Below are 21,867 nucleotides of genomic sequence, written 5' to 3'. Positions count from 1 at the left end.
AGGATGGGTTTGAGCCTGGGAGGTTGTAGTGAGCCAAGACTGCACCACCGCACTCCAGCCTGGGCGAGAGCTAGACCCTATTTCAAAAACAAACAAACAAACAAACAAACAAAAAAGAAGACATCTTCCTCGTCTTTGCAGGCTCATTCTCTGGCCTAGCTATCATGTATCCAGAAGGCATCCACTAATATTTATTGAATGAATGGGAAAAAATCCCCATTCTTTAATTTGTATATTGCCTTCACAATGTATTCACAAGTTGTGAGACTCACAATAATCCTGTGAAGAAGGAAGAGTGGGGATTCTGATCCCTATTTTGTTTTTAAATTTATTTTTATGTTTTTAGAGACAGGGTCTCTCACTCTGTCTCCCAGGCTGGAGTGCAGTGGTGCGATCAGAGTTCATTGCAGCCTCAAACTCCTAGGCTCAAGTGATCCTCCCATCTTACCTTCCCGAGTAGCTAGGACCACAGGTGTGTGCCACCATGCCTGACTAATTTAAAAAACTTTTTTTTTTTGGTAGAGATGGCATTTCATCACATTGCCCAGGCTGGTTTCAAACTCCTGGCTTTAAGTGATGCTCCTGCCTTGGGCTCCCAAAATGTTGAAATTATAGGTGCGAGCTACCATGCCCTGCCTGACCCCATTTTATTGTTTTATTTATTTATTTATTTATTTTTTTATGAGAGTCTAGCTCTGTCACCTAGGCTGGAGTGCAGCAGCGTGCTCTTGGCTCATAGCTCACTGTAACCTCTGCAGCCCAGGTTCAAGCAATTCTCCTGCCTCAGTCTCCTGGGTAGTTGGGATTACAGGCACATGCCATCACGCCCAGCTAGTTTTTGTATTTTTAGTAGAGATGGGGTTTTGCCACGTTGGTGAGGCTGGTTTCTAACTCCTGACCTCAGGTGATCCGCCCGCCTCCGCCTCCCAAAGTGCTGGGATTACAGGCCTGAGCCACTGTACCCGCCCCGACTCCATTTTAGACCTGAGGAAAATAAGGGTCAGAAAGGTCAGGTAACGAGTGAAAAGATATAAAGCCCTGGTCCCCTGGTTCCATATCCAGTCTGCTCTGCAGTCAGACACTGCTGTACAGTATCGCTTCCAAATACCACATTGTTAATGTTCAGAAAAGAATGTTAAGAAGTTCCAAAAGATCTTAATTAAGAAAAAAATAAGCCTCTGCAGGAGCCGAAGGGACTGAGTACTTTGGCAGTTTGGAGATGGCTAATTATGGGTCTTACACAGTTGTTGGGGGTAGGGAGAGCATTCTGGGGCAGTCTGACACGGGAAGTCACTAGACTTCTAACTTTAGCAAACAGGTTCTCTAGCTTGGAAGTAGAACTGGTAGCTCAGCATTTACTGGGCTAGAAAGCTTAGGGAGTTTCAAAGGGCACTGTAAATCAGGTGAAGACTGATTATTTTGGTTTATAGCTTGCATTATCTGAGAAAGAGCTATCAGAAAGGTAGGTTATTGAATGATCATAGCTTTCCCACAGTAGTCAACTTAAAATATTGTGTTCCTTTTTGTGACAGAAATTCTGAAACATGAGCTGGTATGCTGGTGAGTGCCTACAATCCCAGGTACTTGGAGGGGCTGAGACAGGAGGATTCCTTGGGCCCAGGAGTTTGAGTCCAGCCTGGGCAACATAGTGAGACCCCATCTCCAAAATGAAAACCAAATTCTCAAACATTCATGAAATATGAAGAAAATAAACCCCCATGACACATCATTTGGCTTCAAAAATTATCAATATTTTGCCATTCTTAATGTGCTTGACTTTTTTTTTTTTTTTTTTTTTTTTGGAGACAGAGTCTCACTCTTTAGCCCAGGCTGCAGGGCAGTGGCGTGATCATAGCCTACTGCAGCCTCCAACTCCTGGGCTCAAGCAATCCTCCCACCTGAACCTCCAGCTGGGACTACAGACTCACGCAACCATACCCATCATATTTTTACATTTTTAGTAGAGATGAGGTCTCCCTATGTTGCCCAGGCTGATCTAGAACTCCTGAGCTCAAGCAATCCTCCCACCTGAGCCTCCAGGGTAGCTGGGACTACAGACTTACTCCACCATGCCCATCTAATTTTTACATTTTTAGTAGAGATGAGGTCTCCCTATGCTGCCCAGGCTGGTCTAGAACTCCTGGGCTAAAGCAATCCTCTTGTCTCCACCTCTCAAAGTGCTAGGATTATGGGTGTGCACAGCCTAGAGTGCAGTGGCACCTTTTTTTTTTTTTTTTTTGAGATGGAGTTTTGCTCTTGTTGCCCAGGCTGGAAAGCAGTGGCATGATCTCAGCGCACTGCAACCTCCGCCTCCTGGGTCCAAGTGATTCTTCTGCCTCAGGTTCCCAAGTAGATAGGATTACAGGCGTCCACCACCAAGCCCAGATAATTTTTTGTATTTTTAGTAGAGATGGGGTTTCACCATGTTGGCCAGGCTGGTCTCAAACTCCTGACCTCAGGTGATCCACCCGCCTCGGCCTCCCAAAGTGCTAGGATTACAGGCGTGAGCCATCGTGCCCGGCCCAGTGGCACCTTCTTAACTCCCTGTAGCCTGGAACTCCTGGGCTAAAGCCATCCTCCTGTCTCAGCCTCTCAAGTAGCTGGGACTACAAGGGCATGCCACCACACTTGGGCTAAATTTAAATTTTTTGGTAGAGACAGGGTCTCACTATGTTGGCCAGCCTGTGCTTGACTTTTAAATACGTGTTTGTGTAAGGCTTTCTTTAAAAGCTATTAATGATACTATCTTAGCAAATATACATGCAAAATTATCAAGGAACAATAAAATGATCTTGTTCCAAGCACCATGAACTTGGAGTCTTTATTTTTTTTCATTCAGGGTGGAAATGAAGAGCAGCTGCTGACCTTGGTAAGGTAGCCACAGAAGTAACTGAAGACTTAGAAGTGGGAGTCCAAAAGCTTGGAAGAAGATTTTGTTCATTCATTCCTACAGCCGTTCAACCAGCAGATTCTGGCCACTTCTCATGCACACTGGTCATCCACCAGGGAGATTGGCCATGCTTAGGCACAGGCTTAATGTAAATCATGTTTAATCCTTTCTTGGCTCTAAGACCCTGGACAAGTTCTGCCTTTCAGCTTCACCTTCCTCATCTATAAAATAAGAATAACCTTGAATGCGGCACTGATAGAATTAAAAGTGAGATAATTGGTCGGGTGTGGTGGTACATGTCTGTAATCCTAGCACTTTGGGAGGCCACGGTAGGAGGATCACTTGAGCCTAGGAGTTTGAGACCAGCCTGGGCAACAAAGTGAGAAATTATCAAGGAACAATAAAATGATCTTGTTACAAAGAAAACCAAATTCTCAAACATGCATGAAATATGAAGAAAATAAACTCCCATGACACATCATTTGGCTTAAAAAATTATCAGTATTTGAACTTAGAGCCTTTGATTTTGATTTTTGCATCTCTACAAAAATTACAAAATATTAGCCAGGCGTGGCGGCGGGTGCCTGTAGTCCTAGCTACTTAGGCTGAGTTGGGAGGATTGTTTGAGCCCTGGGAGGTCCAGGGTGCAATGAGCCATAATCGAGTCACTGTGTGTGAGACTGCCACACACACACACACACACACACACACAAGTGAGACTACGCACTCAGAAATGCACATAAACATAATTGGTCTTCTGGAACACATGTGTCGTTTGTCACTGTTATCTGTTAGGCTTTAGGGCTTGATGACAGAAATCATAAGGCAGTCTCTCTTTCCTCTTACATTCCTTTCCCAATCTAAGAGGGCAGCAAAAAGCTCAGAGGTCCACGGTACCATGCAACATGTGAGATGCCAAAAGCCCGCCCCATCGAAAGCCCGCCCCATCGACGACAGCATTCATCCATCTCCCAAATTCATCTGGGTCCTACTCTCGAGTTACCCGGCTTTCTTGAGGTCTTGCAGCTCTACAAGGATAATCTGTGCTAAACTTTGCTGTCGTCCGGGGTCAAATGTTTGGCTCACAGGTTGGAGAGCCTCCCATGGCACCCGCGTTTGGTCCTGAGAAGGGCAAGGCGCCCAGGGGGCGGTCTGGTGGAGCACGAGGCAGCTGTCTCCCAGTCTCCCCAATTCCGTGCCCGAGGGGGCGTTTCTGCGTCGCAGGGGCGGGCACAGCCGACGCCTCCCGGCTCCACCTTCTGGGTCGGCGCCAAGACTCGGATAGTGAATTTTGGGAAGTTTCACTCGGGTGCGAGGACGTGGGCACCTCAGGACCCGGGCTCCGCGCCGCGCGCTCGGCTACCCTCTCCATCCAGCCGCGCGGGCGGCCCTCGCCTCCCCCCTGGGCGTGGCTCTGGGTTCCCTTTGGCGTCGCCAGTTTCGCCTCCTCTCGCCGCGTCTCCTCCCGCCGCGTCACCCGTCGGTCCCGGCCGAGCTCGCACGTGGTGCGCGGCTCCCGGGCTCCAGGCGGCGGCGCGTAACGGGCGCCCCCGAGGCGGCCCTGGTAGCGGCGGGCCTGAGAGGCGGGGACTGGGCGTGCCGCCGGCGCCCGGCTCCCGGAAACGGCTGCTTCACAGGCTCCTGCCGAGCAGACTGGCGAGGCGGCGGGAGCTCCAGCATCTCTGCTCACGGTCCAGGAGGGGAGCCCGCGGCCACCGCCGCCTGATCAGCGCGACCCCGGCCCGCGCCCCCCACGCCCGACAAGATGCTGCCAGTGTACCAGGAGGTGAAGCCCAACCCGCTGCAGGGCGCGAACCTCTGCTCGCGTGTGTTCTTCTGGTGAGTGTCCCCGCCCGAAACAGGTCACCCTGCAGCCGGTGGCCCCGCTGACGCGCTCTCCTGGGGCCGCGCTCGATGCTGCCCCAGCCTTCTGCGGCTGGGGGCGAGGGGAGTGCTTTCCTGTGCCACGCGGTCCACGCTGGGCTTTCTGCTGCGGTGGCGCCGCCCCACGCCGGCCGCGTGGTCCCCGCCTGCGCCCCTGTGCGCGGGGCAGGGGGACGCGGGGACGCGTGGACCCGGCGCTGGTGGCGCGGGGCCAGTGGCTTTGCTGCTGGAGGCCCTGCGGGCCCTTAGGGCTCCGGGGAGGAGGAGCGGGAGGTGGGGAGGCGGGGAACCCAGGCTGCCGAAAGGGGGAGTCTCTTGCCCAGCGGGAGAAGCGACTGCACCCATTACACGCCCACCCTTCGCTGGCTGCCACCTCCTGCTCCGAGACTCACAGTCTCCTGAACTCAAACGCACCTTTTCATTTCTTTTTAAGTAAGCAGCTTACGAACAGCTTCCTTTATCTAATCTCAGCCAAAGCCTAATTAGTGTCCTGGACCTATGCCATCTCCCAACAGTGTCCCCCACCCCTTCCGATATTCCTTACGAGACAGCTGGATCCAACTCCACGTCCCGTTGTGTCTCTCTGTGTCCCGATGTCTCTGTATCGTTTGTCTCAGTGACCAGGGCTCTCCTGTCTCTCCGTGTGAATCTCACTGTGTGTCCATGTGGGTCGTGGTACCTAGTTATGGCAAGTTTCATGTGGGTAAAAAACACTATTATTTTTTATTTATGAATGAGGACACTGTTATTGAACAAAATTTTCCAAGTTTTGCTTTTAACTGGTACATACACCGCCACGACTGGAGTCTGTCTTTGACCAACTTCTTTCCCTGTTTCCAGTATTTTCACTTCCACCTAGGAGGATTGCGCCGGGGTGGGGTCCCTGGAATCGCTAACCTTCGGAGAGGTGATCCATGGTCTTGATGCAGGTGGTTCCTACCAGGAGTTCTAGCATCTTAAAACCACCCCAGGGCTCCTGAGCTGGGAGGGCCCACAGCCCTACCCATTTTCTGCAAGGAAACAGGTGGAGAAAGACTCAGGTGATAGTTGTATCTGAAACTTCCATCTTGGCCTGGCGCAGTGGCTCACGCCTGTATCCCAGCACTTTGAGGGGCAGAGGCGGGTGGATCACGAGGTCAGGAGTTCGAGACCAGCCTGGCCAACATGGTGAGACCCCCCCCGTCTCTACTAAAAATACAAAAATTAACTGGGTGTGGTGGAGCACGCCTGTAATCCCAGCTACTAGGGAGGCTGAGGTAGGAGAATTGCTTGAGCTCAGGAAGTGGAGGTTGCAGTGAGCTGAGATTGCACCACTGCACTCCAGCCTGGGTGACAGAGTGAGACTCTGTCTTGAGGGGCGGGAATTCCATCTGCTAACTACATAAGCCTGAACCTTTGAAGGGCTTCAATCTCGCTTGGTTGATTATTAGATCTTGTGTTTCTTGACTTCTGCTGCCTCATCTTTCCCACATGTTGATATTGCCTTTTATTATGGGACAGCCTAGGGTGGGGGTCTCCAATCTTTTGGGTTCCCTGGGCCACACTGGAAGAGTTGTCTTGGGCCATACATAAAATACACTAACACTAATGATATCCTAACACTAATGACAGCTGATGAGCTAAAAAAAAAAAATCGCAAATCTCATGATGTTTTAAGAAAGCTTACGAATTTGTGTTAGGCCACATGCAGCCCACGGGCCTCAGATTGGACAAGCTTGACCTAGGGGATTCCAAGAGGATGGGTCACTTACTCTTGTTTCGATTGTGATACACTCAGTGAGTGTAGGACCCTCTGGGTTGGCGGCCTTTCTCTTGAGGCGAGAGGCGCGTGGAGGAGGAAGGAATATGGGTGTGGTTTCTGTAAATAATAACTTGAAGTAGACAAATGGTCTCCTCAACTTCAGGCAGGGCAAGGAACTTTTTTTTTTTTTTTGAGACAGGATCTTGCTTTGTGCAAGCTGTGACCCAGGCTGGAGTGCAGTGACACATTCGTAGCTTGCTGCAGCCTCCAACTCCTGGGCCGAAGCAATCCTCCTGCCTCAGCTTCCCGAGTAGCTGGGGCTCCAGGTGTGTGTCACCATGCCTGGATAATTTAAAAAACAGTTTTTCGTAGAGATGGGGCTCTCTAATTTGTTGCTCAGGCTGGTCTTGAACTCCTGGGCTCAAGTGTTTCTCCCGCTTTGGCCACCCAAAGTGCCAGGATTACAGATGTGAGCCCTGCCTCCTTACATTTTCTCCCCCTACATTTTCAAAATTTAGGTGGTGAGGAAATAGGAAGTGATGCCTTCCCATTGATGACTGGAGTAGGTGTTCATTTCTGGTTTCCCTGATGGAGGGGAAGGAGCTAGTACCTCTATTTTACTCTGAGGACACAAGCTGAGAGTGGTTGAGTAAGTTGCCTGGACTCACACAGCAATCAAGTGTCAGAGCAGGCTCCAAAGCTGGGCAGACTGGCTCCCCAGCCTCTTTGGAGCTGCTGTACTGAGCTGCTTCCAGTTCAGGTGCTTGTCGGAAATGCATGGAGAAGGCACCCCCTGTTCTGGCAGGCTAGAGTTTCTCAAGGGAAGTTCTTAAAGTGCCTGCAGTTGGAGATGATACATGTGTAACAACTTTTACTGTGCTTTAGGGCAGCTGTTCTCAAAGCATGGTACTCAGAGCGGCAGCATCAGCATCACTTGGGAGATTGTAAGAGATGCAGATTCTCCAGCATCCGCTCCGGACTGATTCAGTAAAACTGGAAACACTGGGTGTGTGGGTGGTGGTGAGGGTTCACGTGCTCCAGGTGATCTTGATTTGAGGAGCTTACTGCTTCTAGCTACTCCTCTCATTGGAGTGTTATTATAGTATTATGCTTTTCTTTGTTTTTAATTTTTAAAATTTATTTTCTTTTTTTTTTGTTTTGAGACGGAGGCTTACTCTGTCCCTCAGCTCTGTCACCCAGGCTGGAGTGCAGTGGTGCAATCTCTGCTCACTGCAACCTCTGCCTCCTGGGTTCAAGCAATTCTCCTGCCCCAGTATCCCGAGTAGCTGGGACTACAGGTGTGCACCCTCACACCCAACTCATTTTTGTATTTTTAGTAGAGATGGGGTTTCACCATTTTGGCCAGGCTGGCCTTGAATTCCTGACCTCAGGTGATCTGCCCGCCTCGGCCTCCAAAAGTGCTGGGATTACAGACGTGAGCCACTGTGCCTGGGCCAGTTTGAGGAATTTTAAAGTCTGAGGCCTCTTAGTGAGAAAATAATAATCATCATCATCTGAGGAATGCAGAGTCCTTTTAAATTATCAGGCCCAGAGAGACATTAAAATGATACAGCAGTCACCTTATATTTCCCACCCCCTGGAGCTATTTACTTATCACTTGAAAGTGCTTCATATTGCCACATAGCTACAGACTAACCTAACAGGGCCCCACGAACACTGTAATCCACAGCTCAGGAGTTTGAGCTCCAGCGATCTGCCTGCCTGGGCCTCCCAAAGTGCTGGGATTACAGGCGTGAACCACCGCACTGGGCCTGTAGTAAATTCTTGAGTTATATTTTGTGCCTTAGCCTCCTACTTTTAGGTTAGTATTTGTGTTCCCTTCCCACTGCCAGTGGAAAACTGAAATGAGCCCATCCAGGAAGTGGCTGCCTGGAGACAGGGCCCACCTTGTAGGGAAAAACTGCTTTTTCACCTTCTTGCTGGGTATTTGCTTTTCTTCTCAAATATCATCTGCTTTCTGAACTTGTAAACTGGTAGCTGCCTACCTAAATGATGCCAATAACTAGCTTACTGACTTTTATACAAAGTATGTTCCTGGGATTTTGGTGTATTCATAGCATAATTTGGACTTGGAGTCTAAAAGGAGTCATGCATTATGATTGTTGGCAATTGTGGATTTTTAAAGATAGTATTTTCTCCTATTTCTTTTCTCTCCTTTTTTTTTTTTTTTGAGACAGAGTTTCAGCTCTGTCACCAGGTTGGCAGTGTTGCGATCTCTGCTCACTGCAACCTCTGCCTCCCGGGTTCAAGCCATTCTCCTGCCTCAGCCTCCTGAGTAGCTGGGATTACAGGCGAATGCCACCATGCCCAGCTAGTTTTTGTATTTTTATAAGGAGGGTTTCACCATGTTGGCCAGACTGGTCTTGAACTCCTGACCTCAGGTGATCCGCCCACCTCTGCCTCCCAAAGTGCTGGGATTACACACATGAGCTACTGCATCCGGCCACTTTCTGTAGGAAATTTGAAACTATAGAAAAAGAAGTAAGGAATAGAATGTTTTATTTCTGTTGGCCAGGTATATCTGCTGATATTTTGGTTGCTTCTGTCTTCCTCACAAACCTTTTCTTTCTTTTGCTCAGGCTGGAGTTAAGTGGTGTGATGATGGCTCATTGCAGCCTTGGCCTCCCAGGCTCAAGTGATCCTCTCACCTCAGACTCCTGAGTCGCTACAGGTGTGTGTCATGGCTCCAGGCCAATTTTTGTATTTTTTTTTTCATAGAGACAGGGCTTTGCCATGTTGCCCGGGCTGGTCTTAAACTCCTGGGCTCAAGTGATCTGCCTGCCTCAGCCTCCCAAAGTGCTGAGATGATAGGCATGAACCACTGTGCTCAGCCTTAATTTAAATTTTTATGGCATTAAATAATCTTGAAAACATGATATTTAATGGTTGTAATTTATGTAGTTTTTCACGATTGAACACAGTGCATTTCTAATAACAATGTAACGGATATCCATGCTTTTGGTATATCTTTCCTTTTTCTGTTTTCTCAGAAGTAGAATGACTGGTAAAGGCCTGTTTCCCAACAGAATCGGACCACTTTGCCCTCTTAGTAGTAGTTTGTGTCCTTATTTCATTGTTAACTTTGAGTACTGAATTAATTAATTAATTTTGAGATGGAGTCTCGCTCTGTTACCCAGGCTGGAGTGCAGTGGGGGGTGATCAGGGCTCATTGCGACCTCCACCTGCTGAGTTCAAGCGGTTCTCCTGCCTCGGCCTCCTGAGTAGCTGAGATTACAGGTGTGCACCACCACGTCCAGCTAATTTTTGTATTGTTAGTAGAGACAGGGTTTGCCATGTTAGCCAGGCTGGTCTTGAACTCCTGACCTCAGGTGATTTACCTGCCTTCGTCTCCCAACGTGCTGGGATTACAGGCATGAGCCACAGCACCTGGTCCAAATACTGAATTTAAAAAAGTTTCCAAGCTGATAGGTTAAAAATAGTATCAATCAGTTTCAGTTTGAATTTATTTGATTGATAATTATAATTGAACTTTGACAAGGTCTGCTGACCATTTGTTTATTGGTATATCTTTGAATTATCCATTACGTTTTTTGCATTTTTTCTATGAGGCATTTATGGTTTTGAAATAACTTGTAGTGTTTACAATAGTTTTCTAGATTTTCACTTCTCAGTTTTTTTCAGAAGTTTTAAATTTATATATCATTAATTGATCTTTTCTTTTTGGTTGTTGCTGTTGCTTCAGCTCTTTTTTAAAAATAGAGATGAGGTCTCACTATGTTACCCAGGTGGGTCTCAAACACCTGGGCTTAAGCCATCCTTCCACCTAGGCCTCCTAAAGTGTTGGGATGGAAATTTCTTTGGGTAGATTGAGGGACTGAAGTGGGTGGATCACCTATTTTTTCCTAGTTTAGGTGGGATTGCAGGTGCGAGCCATCTTCTCATTTACCTCTTCCACTCTGTTGACCAGGCCTGGAGTGCAGTGGCGTGAACATGACTTAACTGCAGTCTCAACTTCCCAGGCTCAAGTGATCCTCCCAGCTCAGTCTCCCAAGGAGCTGAGCTACAGGTGCATGCCACCATGCCCAGCTAATTTTTAAATTGTTTGTAGAGATTGGTCTCACTATATTGCCCATGCTGGACTCCAACTCCTGGGCTCAAACAATTCACCTGCCTTGGCCTCCAAAGTGCTCAGATTAGAGGTGTGAGCCACTGTGCCTGGCCTTCTTCAACTCGAAATATACCTTTTTTTAACCGTAAGATCACCTCGATCTCCATATCCTTTTTTTTAAAAATTTGGAGACAAGGTCTGGCGGCACTGCCCAGGCTGGAGTTCACAGGCATGATTTCAGCTCACTGCAACCTCCTCCTCCCAGGCTCAAGCCATCCTCCCACCTCAGTCTCCTGAGTAGCTGGGACTACAGGTGTGCACCACTATGCCTAGCTAATTTTTGTATTATTATTTTTTTTAATAGAGCTGCGGTTTCACCATGTTGCCCAGGCTGGTCTCAAACTTGTAAGCTCAAGTGATCTGCCTGCCTCGGCCTCCCAAAGTGTTAGGATTATAGGCATGAGCCACCACGCTCCACCTCTATATCCATTTTCTTTTTTTTTTCTGAGATGGAGTCTCACTCTGTTGCCCAGGCTGGAGTGCAATGGCATGATCTCGGCTCACTGCAACATCCACCTCCAGGATTCAAGTGATTCTCCTGCCTCAGCCTCCCAAGTAGCTGGGATTATAAGCGCCCACCACCATGGCTGGCTAATTTTTGTGTTTTTAGTAGAGAAGGTTTCATCATGTTGGCCAGGGTGGTTTCGAACTCCTGACCTCAGGTGATCCACCCACCTAAGCCTCCAAAAGTGCTGGGATTACAGGCGTGAGCCACCGTGCCTGGTCTTCCATTTTCTTTTAGTTATTGTTTCATTTCTAACAATAAAGGCAGCTAGAATTTCTTTCGGTATTTGATATGAGGTAGTCCCCATTTTTTCCCCAAACAGCTCGTTTTCCCCATTATCATTTATTGACTAATTCCTCCTTTTCCCGTTAGTGGAAATAAGTGGCACAGCCCTTTAACCATGTCAAGCTTGGCACAAGATGGGCCAATCCCTGAGACTCTCCTAGGAATCGTCCTGCTGCCCCCTGGTGCCCGGCAGGCACTTTGCATTCCTCTGCCCACACTTGATACAGAGATCTGGGGTCAGCAGCAGGGTGGAGGCTAACAACGAAGGACGTTTCCCCAAATATGGGCATTGAGAGGGATCGCCAGATGCATCTGGCCCACAGAGAGAGTTGTTAAATCCTTGCTCCCCTGTTGCTGGCCGTGTCTCAGTGGGTGAAGTATCGTCTAGCAAAGCCTGCGCTGCTGTGGAAACGGCCACTAGTGACCAGACAGACTCTCTGGAGACCTGCCCTAGAAAGCTGATGACATGACTATAGAAGCAAATGCAAGTGGCTGAGGGCAGGGGATGGCTTAGAGAGGATGGGTGCATGAGGCTCTCAGTCAATGCATAAAATGTTTAATTTTATATTTTTTTCTATAATAAAAAAAATTATTTTTCTTTTAGAGATGAGGTCTCACTATGTTGCCCAGGCTGGTCCCAAAATCCTGAGCTCAAGCAGTCCTCCTGCCTAGGGTTTCCACCTGGGATTACAGGCATGAACCACTATTCCTGGCCATTTAATTTTATGTGTGTGTTTTGAGACAAGGTCTTGCTCTGTTGCCCAGGTGGGAGTGCAGTAATGCAATTATGGCTCAATGCAGCCTCAAATTCCTATTCTTAAGTCGTCCTTCCAGCTCAGCCTCCCGAGTAGCTGAGCTATAGGTGCATGCCATAACACCTAGCTCAGGTGTTTTTTTTTTTTTTTTGACGGAGTCTCACTCTGTCACCCAGGCTGGAGTGCAGTGGTGTGATCTCGGCTCACTGCAACCTCTGCCTCCTGGGTTCAAGTGATTCTCCTGCCTCAGCCTCCCAAGTAGCTGGGACTACAGGTGTCCGCCACCATGCCCGACTAATTTTTTTTTGTATGTTTTTAGTAGAGACAGTTGGCCAGGCTGGTCTTGAACTCCTGACCTCGTGGTCCGCCCTCCTCCGCCTCCCAAAGTGCTGGGATTACAAGCATGAGCCACCGTGCCTGGACATCTAGCTAATTTTTTTTGCAGGGGTGGGAGGGATGGAGTCTTGCTCTGTTGCCAGGCTGGAGTGCAGTGACGTGATCTTGGCTCACTACAACCTCTGCCTCCCAGGTTCAAGCGATTCTCCTGTGTCAGCCTGCTGAGTAGCTGGGACTACAGGCACATGCAACCATGTCTGGCTAATTTTTGTATTTTTAGTAGAGACAGGGTTTCATCATGTTGGCCACAATGGTCTTGATCTCCTGACCTCGTGATCTGCCTGCCTCAGCCTCCTAAAGTGCTGGGATTACAGGGGTGAGCCACCGTGCCTGGCTGCTAATTTTTATTAATAGATTTTTGGTAGAGACTGGGTCTCACTGTGTTGCCCAGGTTGGTCTTAAACTCTTGGCTTCAAGTGATTCTCCCGCCTTGGCTTCCCAAAGTGTTGATATTACAGGTGTGAGTCTCACCAAATAATAAATTTCTGCGTCCACAGAATCACCGTCTCTTGGGGTTGAGGCGGCATCCTGAAATTTGCAGTTTTTTAAAGTGTATTTCCTGGATGATTCAGATGCTGAGATTTCAGAGCCATGTTTCTCAGGTCTTTCTCAGTCCTTGGCGTCCCATTCTACTTGATCAGTGTCTGGGAGGCCAAGGTTACTGACTTGACCCTCTGCGGTTTAGATTATTCATTTAGCAAACATTTGAGTGCCTTCTTTTTATTTTATGTTACTTTTTAAAAATGTTTTTATTTTTGAGACGGAGTTTCACTCTTTTTGCCCAAGCTAGAGTGCAACGGCGCAATCTCAGCTGACTGCAACTTCCGCCTCCCGAGTTCTAGCAATTCTCCTGCCTCAGCCTCCCAAATAGCTGGGACTACAGGTGTGTGCCACCACGCTCAGCTAATTTTTTGTACTTTTAGGAGAGATGGGGTTTCAACATGTCCAGGCTGATCTTGAACTCCTGACCTCAGGTGATCCACCCACCTGGGCCTCCCAAAGTGCTGGGATTACAGGCACGAGCCACCGCGCCCGGCCTGGACTATGTTTTCTACCCGAACCTTGTGGTCAGAGGTGACCATGAAACTGAGACCTGGCCAACAGGAAGTGGTTGCAAAAGGTGTCTGGCTTCCATGCCTGGAACACAAAAACCAGCCCCACGCAACGCCTTTCCAGCTGAATAAAGAGGTCTCCTGGAAAGGAGGAGTACTGAGAGGAGGCCGAGCCACAAGATGGTGAAAGTCCAGCTAGGAGTGAGTGTATGGTGTTGTTCCCCACCCTAGATGGCCCAAAGGGGACTACAGCATGAGAATAGGCATGGTCTTGGTTTCCTTTTTTTTGATATGGAGTCTATGTCTGTCTCACAGGCTAGAGTGCAGTGGTGTGATCTCGGCTCACTGCAACCTCTGCCTCCCGGGTTCAAGGGATTCTCTTGCCTTAGCCTCCTCCCAAGTATCTGGGATTACGGGAGCTCGAAACCATGCCCGGATATATATACGTGTGTGTGTGTGTATATATATTTATATTTTGTATTTGTAGTAGAGAAGGGGTTTTGCTGTGTTGGCCAGGCTGGTCTCCAACTCCTGACTTCATGTGATCCACCTGCCTTGGCTGGTGATTTTTAATTAAGCCACCGAGAATCGGGGCTTGTTTTCTTCAACACCTAGCATTATTTGCATGATACAGTGGCTGCCTCCCTCATTGTGTGAGCTCTTTGAGAACAGGAATGGTACTTTATTGTAATGGATTTGAACCTGGCAAGAAAGAAGGCACTCTGCCTTCTTTCGTAGTGGCACGTGCCTGTAATCCCAGCTACTTGGGAGACTGAGCAGGAGAATCGCTTTAACCCAGGAGGTGGAGGCTGCAGTGAGCCGAGATCGGACCACTGCACTCCAGCCTGGGCTACAGAATGAGACTCTGTCTCAAAAAAAAAAAAAAAAAGAAAGAAAAAAAAAAGAAAAACATAGTCCAGGCTGGGCGTGGTGGCTTATGCCTGTAATCCCAGCACTTTGGGAGGCTGAGGCAGGTGGATCACAAGGTCAGGAGTTCAAGACCAGCCTGGCCAACATAGTGAAACCCCATCTCTACTAAAAATACAAAAATTAGCTGGGCACAATGGCTTGCACCTGTAGTCCCAGCTACTTGAGAGGCTGAGGCAGGAGAATCGCTTGAACCTAAGATCGTGCCATTGCACTCCAGCCTGGGTGACAGAGTGAGACTCCGTCTCAAAAAAACATAGTCTGTGTGTCCAGCAGTCCCTGCTGCAGGAGTTCATCCTGACCCAGTGTTGGGTGTGCTGGAGTAGAGGTACGGAAAAGCTGTGTCAGGGTGGAATTTTGCTTTTGTTTTTGTTTTTTGAGGTGGAGTCTCACTCTGTCGCACAGGCTGGATGGCTCACTGCAACCTCTGCCTCCTGGGCTCAAGCGATTCTCCTGTCTCAGCCTCCCAAGTAGCTGGGATTATAGGTGTGCACCACCAGGCCTGGCTAATTTTTTTTTTTTTTTTTTTTTTTGGTAGAGATGGGGTTTTGCCATGTTGGCCAAGGTGGGGCTCTTTGGGGAGGGGTTGATCCTCCTGTTGGAGCTTGGATGGAGAAGGTGGGGAGTCATCCCTGGCAGGGGATGAGATGTCCAGGTCACAGAACTACATATGGACAAAGTGTTGCCTGAGACGTGTGGTGAATGACCACCCCTCAGTCGCAATGCCGTCCCTGTGAGCTGGTAGCATTTGGTACACCCAAGGGCGCCCTTCCCTCTTTCATCCCAGCACGTTCAGACTTTGCTTCTCCCACTTCCAGCCCTGTACTCATGAGTACTTACAGCTCTTCTGTGGCCTATGACTTAGCTCCTTGTTCCGTTTCTGGGTTCCATGACCACTTCCGTGCTGGTCTGTTTCTGGCCTAGTCCGTGTCTGCAATTTTCTCCATGCTAGCTCCTATCTTCCCCTTTTCCTTAGTGTCATAGAATTAGTGGGTTGAAAGGAAGAGATCTTCTAACCCACACTCAATACAGGAATCCCTTCCAGATATTGGGCAGTGGGGAAATGCATTATGTGACTCGCATGACTTTAGATTAGAATGCCAGAATTATGTTGTATTGAGCCGCAGTTTTCTTTCCATGCAATTTCTACTCATGTTTATCTACTTTTAAGAAAAAAATTACAGAATTTAATAAAGCAAAGAATGATCTGTGAATCAAGCAGCTCCTAGAACCAAAACAGGTTCATAGCCACTCTCCTTCTTTGTTTTTTGTCAACACACAGAGCAAGTTGGCTATCTCCCTTCATATGCTCACCTCATAGTATTCAAAGACAGCTTTCATGGCCACATTAAATCTTTGTTTCTTTGTTTGAGACAGAGTGTCACTCTGTCACCCAGGCTGGATTGCAGTGGTGTGATCTCAGTTCACTGCAGTCTTCACCTCCTGGGCTCAAGCCATCCTTCCACCTCAGCCTCCCGAGTAGCTGGGACCACAGGCATGTGCCACCACGCCCAGCTAATTTTTTGTAGAGGCAGAGTTTCACCATGTTGCCCTGGCTGGTATTGAACTCCTGGGCTCAAGTGATCCTCCCACCCTAGCCTCCCAAAGTGCTGGGATTACAGGCATGCACCATGGTGCCTGGACAGGAGTTTATTTTTGACCCTGTTAAGTTTGAGATGCCTGCTACACATTCACATGGAGATGTTGAATAGGCACTCAATTGGTCATGAGTTTGGGGCTCATGGAGTTTATCTTCTTCTTATTTCTTTAGATGGAGTTTTGCTGTGTTGCCCAGGCTGGCGTGCAGTGGTGTGATCTTGGCTCACTGCAACCTCTACCTTCCGGGTTCAAGCGATTCTCGTGCTCCAGCCTGTCAAGTAGCTGGGATTACAGGCGCGCACCACCACACCCAGCTAATACTTGTATTTTAGTAGAGACGGAGTTTCATCATATTGGCCAGTCTGGTCAGGAAGTTTATCTTAATTTGTACATCATCAGTGATACGTGCAGTTGAGCTGTATTGGACACGTGGCCAATTGACCTCACAGTCTGCTGGGCTTATCCACGTGTAACTGCTCTTCTATTCCTATGCAAATTTATTTTGTGGATGCCAAAGTTTAGCAGCTCATTGTTGCTGTTGAAAGTTCTTGGAACACTTTTGTATTCTGAATGCTAGAAAGGATGGGTCCTAGGAATGTCCTCTAGGTTGTGGCAGATCCACTAATCAACACTGTAGTCGCTAGATTAACTTGGCCACAAGTGTCAAGAGAGGTTGTGTCATATGGAAAGTCTGCTTTATGGAAGTCAAGAAGTATTGGAGTATTGGATCACCTGGGCATTTTCTTCTTCTTTTTTTTCTTTTTTGAGACGGATCTTGCCTTGCCAGCTAGCCTTGGAGTGCAGTGGTGCAATCATAGCTTATTGGAGCCTTGACCTCCCAGGCTCAAGTGATCCTACTGCTTCAGCCCCCCAAGTAGCTGGGACTAAGGTGCAGGCCACCATAGCTGGCTAATTTTTCTAATAGAGGTGGGGTTTTGCCATATTGCCCATGCTAGTCTCAAACTCTTGAGCTCAAGGGATCCACCTGCCTTGGCCTCGCAAAGTACTGGGATGACAGGTGTGAAGCGTCATGCCCAGCCTGGGCAGTCATTCAGAAACTCTGCCAAGAAAAGGGTTAAAGTCATTTGGCATGATTTCCTCTTTTTTTTTTTTTTTTGAGACTGAGTCTTGCTTTGTCACCCAGGCCGAAGTGCAGTGGTGCAACCTCAGCTCACTACAATCTCTGCCGCCTGGGGTTCAAGCGGTTCTTCTGGTTCAGCCTCCCGAGTAGCTGGGATTATAGGTGCGTGCCACCACATCCGGCTAATTTTTATATTTTCTATTTTTATTTATTTTTTTGAGATAGAGTTTTGATCTTTTTGCCCAGGCTGGAGTGCAATGAATGGCGTGATGCCACTGTGCCTGGCCTCATGATTTCCTCTTTTTTTTTTTTTTTTTTTTTGAGACAGAGTTTCGCTTTTGTTGCCCAGGCTAGAGTGCAATGTCTCGATCTTGGCTCACTGCAACCTCCGCCTCCTGGGTTCAAGTGATTCTCCTGCCTCAGCCTCCCCAGTAGCTGGGATTATAGGTGTGTGGCACTACGCCTAGCTAATTTTTGTATTTTTAGTAGAGATGGTGTTTCACCATGTTGGCCATGCTAGTCTCGAACTCCTGACCTCAGGTGATCCACCCTGCCTCGGCCTCTCGAAGTGCTGGGATTACAGGCGTGAGACAGCACATCTGGCCATGATTCCTCTTAACACAGGCTGGTTCTTGGTGCTGCTTTTCATGAATATACTCTTGAAATGCTCCCTTCAAATGATTGTTGATGTGCATTATTTCAGTTAACCTTACTAGCTCTATTTTTTCTAAATTCTTTTTAGATTACATAGCAGTTTCTTAGCCCTCACCATGATTGGATCACCTGGACAGCCATAAAAATATGGATATCTGTTCCCGTTATAGGCCAATTGGAATAATAATTTCTGGGGGTGGGATCTGCATGTCTATATATATATAATTTTTTTTTTAATTAAAAATTTTTTTTTTTTTTTTTGGAGATGGAGTTTCACTCTTGTTGCTCAGGCTGGAGTAGAATGGTGTGATCTTGGCTCACCGCAACCTCCGCCTCCCAGGTTCAAGCAGTTCTGCCTCAGCCTCCTGAGTAGCTGGGATTACAGGCATTCACTACCACGCCTGGCTAATTTTGTATTTTTAGAAGAGACAGGATTTCTCCACGTTGGTCAGGCTGGTCTCGAACTCCCGACCTCAGGTGATCCGTCTGCCTTGGCCTCCCAGAGTGTTGGGATTACAGGTACAAGCCACCGCGCCCTGCACGTCAATATTTTAAAAAGGTTCTCTATGTTTCTGAAACCCAAGAACTACTGATCAGCTGCTCACCAAAGTCAGATATATTTCTGTGCATATTTCCATTTTTCTGGCCAAAGGTTCACCGCCCCTTCTTCGGGTTCCTCTCAAAGGACTTGGCTGATCTCAAAGCATGAGAACCATTACCACAATAGGACTTATTCCCCTCTGTGGGTGCTCAGCCAGTGGCTGAGGGAGAAGGGTGCTTGCTCTGTACGAGGGATGTTGTTACGGATTCCGTGTCCTTCGATTTTTATAGTAACCCCTTGTTGAGGGTGGCTGTGCTCTTGTGTTACATACAGGTGAAGGAAACTGAAGCTGGAGAGGCCAGGTAGCATAATGAGGGTCACCCAGGCAGGACATGATGGAGCTGGGAATTGAGTTAAATCTGACAAATTCCAAAGCGTGAGCTCCAGCCTCTGTGTCACTATGTTTATTTTCTCACCCTGGGTCAGAGATTAATTGAGCTCATGAGATTAACTGACTAGAAATCTCACACTTGTGAATTCGGGGCTCGTGAGCATAAAATTGCTCTTCTAATCACTTGCTTTTATTTGCTGATCTTTATTGGTGCATTTTATTGGTCAGGATATGATTGAGATTATGTGATAAACCCAATTGACTGCTTCTTTTAACTTCTGCTATTGAAGTAATCCCTCAAATTACTGTCTTGAGAGAGGGAGAATGCAGACAGTCCAACAGGATGTACTCTTCCTCTCTGAAGACAGTAGAAAGGTGTCCATCCTGTTTTAAGTAGTAGCAGGGAGATTCATCAATGGCTTAACATGGTAGGCTGGGCCTGGAGAGCTCTCAAGGTAACAGAGCCCCAATGTGGCATTTACATTAATTCTAAGTTGATCAAGCGACACAATTTGTTCAACTATAAAACATAATAGATTCTTAATAGATTTTACCTATTATTGTATATGTAGGTTCCTAGTTCATATTAGGCTGTAGATAAATGGGATGATGAGGGTTCTTGGTACTAAATTTATTCCCCCTGCCTTTTTTTTTTTTTGAGACAGAGTCTTGCTTTTGAGCAGCCTCCACCTCCTGGGTTCAAGCAGTTCTCCTGCCTCAGCCTCCCGAGTCCCTGGGATTACAGGCTTGTGCCACGACACCTGGCTAATTTTTGTAGTTTTAGTAGAGACAGGGTTTCGCCGTATTGGCCAGTTTGGTCTTGAACTCCTGACCTCAGGTGATCCGCCCACCTCAGCCTCCCAAAGTGCTGGGAATACAGGCATGAGCCACTGCATCCAGCGTACATTTACCCTTTTATCTCGCCTTTTTTTTATTGTCTTAAGTCTTTAAGTCTTATTGAAGTCTTGACTCATTTGCGAGTTTTTTACTAAATTGTTAACTCTTTTAAGGCAGAAACCAGTATCTACAATGTTTTAATCTCTCAGTGTCTGGTTGAATATCTTGTACTTAATATACTTAATTAATGCTTATAAACCATTACTTTAGTCTTAATCTCAATTCTTGAATTTAGAGTTGCTGACACCTGTGTCTTAGGAACAAGTGAGAAGCTAGTTATTGTGACAGCCTCAGACCGGAGCCAGAAGACCCATGATCTTGTACACATTAGCTGTGTGCAACCTTACGCAAGACACATGACCGCTCTAGGCTTTGGTATCCTATTCTACAATTTAGAAAAATTAAACCTACTCACGGCATGCTTTAAGAACTATATTTTAAGAATACATTATAAAATATTTATTTATTTATTTATTATTTTTGTGAGGCAGAGTCTCACCCTGTTGCCCAGGCTGGAGTGCAGTGGTGCAATTTCGGCTCACTGCAACCTCCGCCTCCCAGATTAAAGCGATTCTCGTGCCTCAGCCTCCCGAGTAGCTGGGACTACAGGTACAAGCCACCACGCCTGGCTAATTTTTCGTAGTTTTAGTAGAGACAGGGTTTCACTGTGTTAGCCAGGATGGTCTTGATCTCCTAACCTCGTGATCTGCCAGCCTCGGCCTCCCAAAGTGCTGAGATTACAGTTGTGAGCCACCTCGTCTGGCCTATTTATTTATTTATGAGGTCTTGCTGTGTTGCCCAGGCTAGACTGTAGTGGCTATTCACAGGCACACTACATCCTCAAATTTGTGGCCTCAAGAGGTCCTCCTGCCTGATCCTCCAAAGTATCTGGGACTGGCTCCAAGAGTTGTATTTTAAGGATAAATTTTTTTTTTTTTGAGATGAAGTCTCGCCCTGCTGCCCAGGCTGGAGTGCAGTGGCGTGATCTTGGCTCACCACAACTTCCACCTTCCGGGTTCAAACGATTCTCCTGTCTCAGCCTCCTGAGTAGCTGGGATTACAGGTGCCTGCCACCAGGCCCAGCTAATTTTTGTATTTTTAGTAGAGACAGGGTTTCACCATGTTGACCAGGCTGGTCTCAAACTCCTGACCTCGTGATCCACCCACCTCAGCCTCCCAAAGTGCTGGGATTACAGGCATGAGCCACCACGCCTCGCCAGTTCTCTTTTTTTGGAGACCGAGTTTTGCTGTGTTGCCCGGGCTGGAGTACAGTGGCACAATCTTGGCTCACTGCCACCTTCCGGGTTCAAGTGATTCTCGTGCCTCAGCCTCCCAGGTAGCTGAGACGATAGGCGTGTGCTACCATACTGGGCTAATTTATTTGTATTTTATTAGAGACAGAGTTTCACCATGTTGTCCAGGCTGGTTTCAAACTCCTGAGCTCAGCCAATCCGCCCACCTTGGCCTCCCAAAGTGCTAGGGTTACAGGCGTGAGCCACCGTGCCCGGCCAATAAAACAATAAAGTTCTATACACTTATTTTTCTTTTCTTCTTTTTTTTTTTGAGACAGAGTTTTACTCTTGTTGCCCAGGCTAGAGTGCAGTGGCATGGACTCAGCTCACTGCAACCTCTGCCTCCGGGTTCAAGCAATTCTCCTGCCTCAGTCTCCCAAGTAGCTGGGATTACAGGCGTGTGCCACCACACCTGGCTAATTTTTGTATTTTTAGTAGAGATGGGGTTTCACCATGTTGGCCAGGCTGGTCTTGAACTCCTGACCTCAGGTGATCCACCTGCCTCAGCCTCCCAAAGTGCTGGGATTACAAGCGTGAGCCTCTGTGCCTGGCCTTATACACTTATTTTTCTCCCTCACCTCCAATCAAGCAGGGAAAGTTAATATGGAAGTAGGTCAGTGTATAATGTCCCATCTCTGGTGAATGGAGAAGTCACCTGTTTGTAAGTCCCCCCAGAAATGAAGATCTATTAAAAAAAAAAAAAAAAGAAAGGCCACAAAGGGAAATTTAATTCGTACTCAGAAGTGGGCCTCTATCTATGGAAGTGCTTGGAAAATTATAAGGTGTGTTATTATTACGTCTCTAAGAAGTTTTCCTGGGCTGGGTAC

General features: G+C 47.6%; 1 protein-coding gene across 5 annotated transcripts in view; it reads left to right on the top strand.

Annotated features, from left to right (window-relative positions):
• Positions 1-4,511: 4,511 nt before the first annotated feature.
• Positions 4,512-21,867, top strand: part of ABCC4 (ATP binding cassette subfamily C member 4) — a 291,475-nt gene continuing 274,119 nt past the window's right edge. For all 5 annotated transcript variants that reach the window (XM_031655600.1, XM_009192090.4, XM_009192089.4 and 2 more), the window contains exon 1: positions 4,512-4,729. In XM_031655600.1, coding sequence (XP_031511460.1) covers positions 4,656-4,729 — 74 coding nt within the window. In that variant the 5' untranslated portion in view covers positions 4,512-4,655. The remainder of the gene's footprint in view (positions 4,730-21,867) is intronic.

Source organism: Papio anubis, chromosome 15, assembly GCF_008728515.1.
Source record: "Papio anubis isolate 15944 chromosome 15, Panubis1.0, whole genome shotgun sequence".
NCBI classification, from domain to species: Eukaryota; Metazoa; Chordata; class Mammalia; order Primates; family Cercopithecidae; genus Papio; species Papio anubis.
This window is presented reverse-complemented; position numbering and strand designations above follow the sequence as displayed.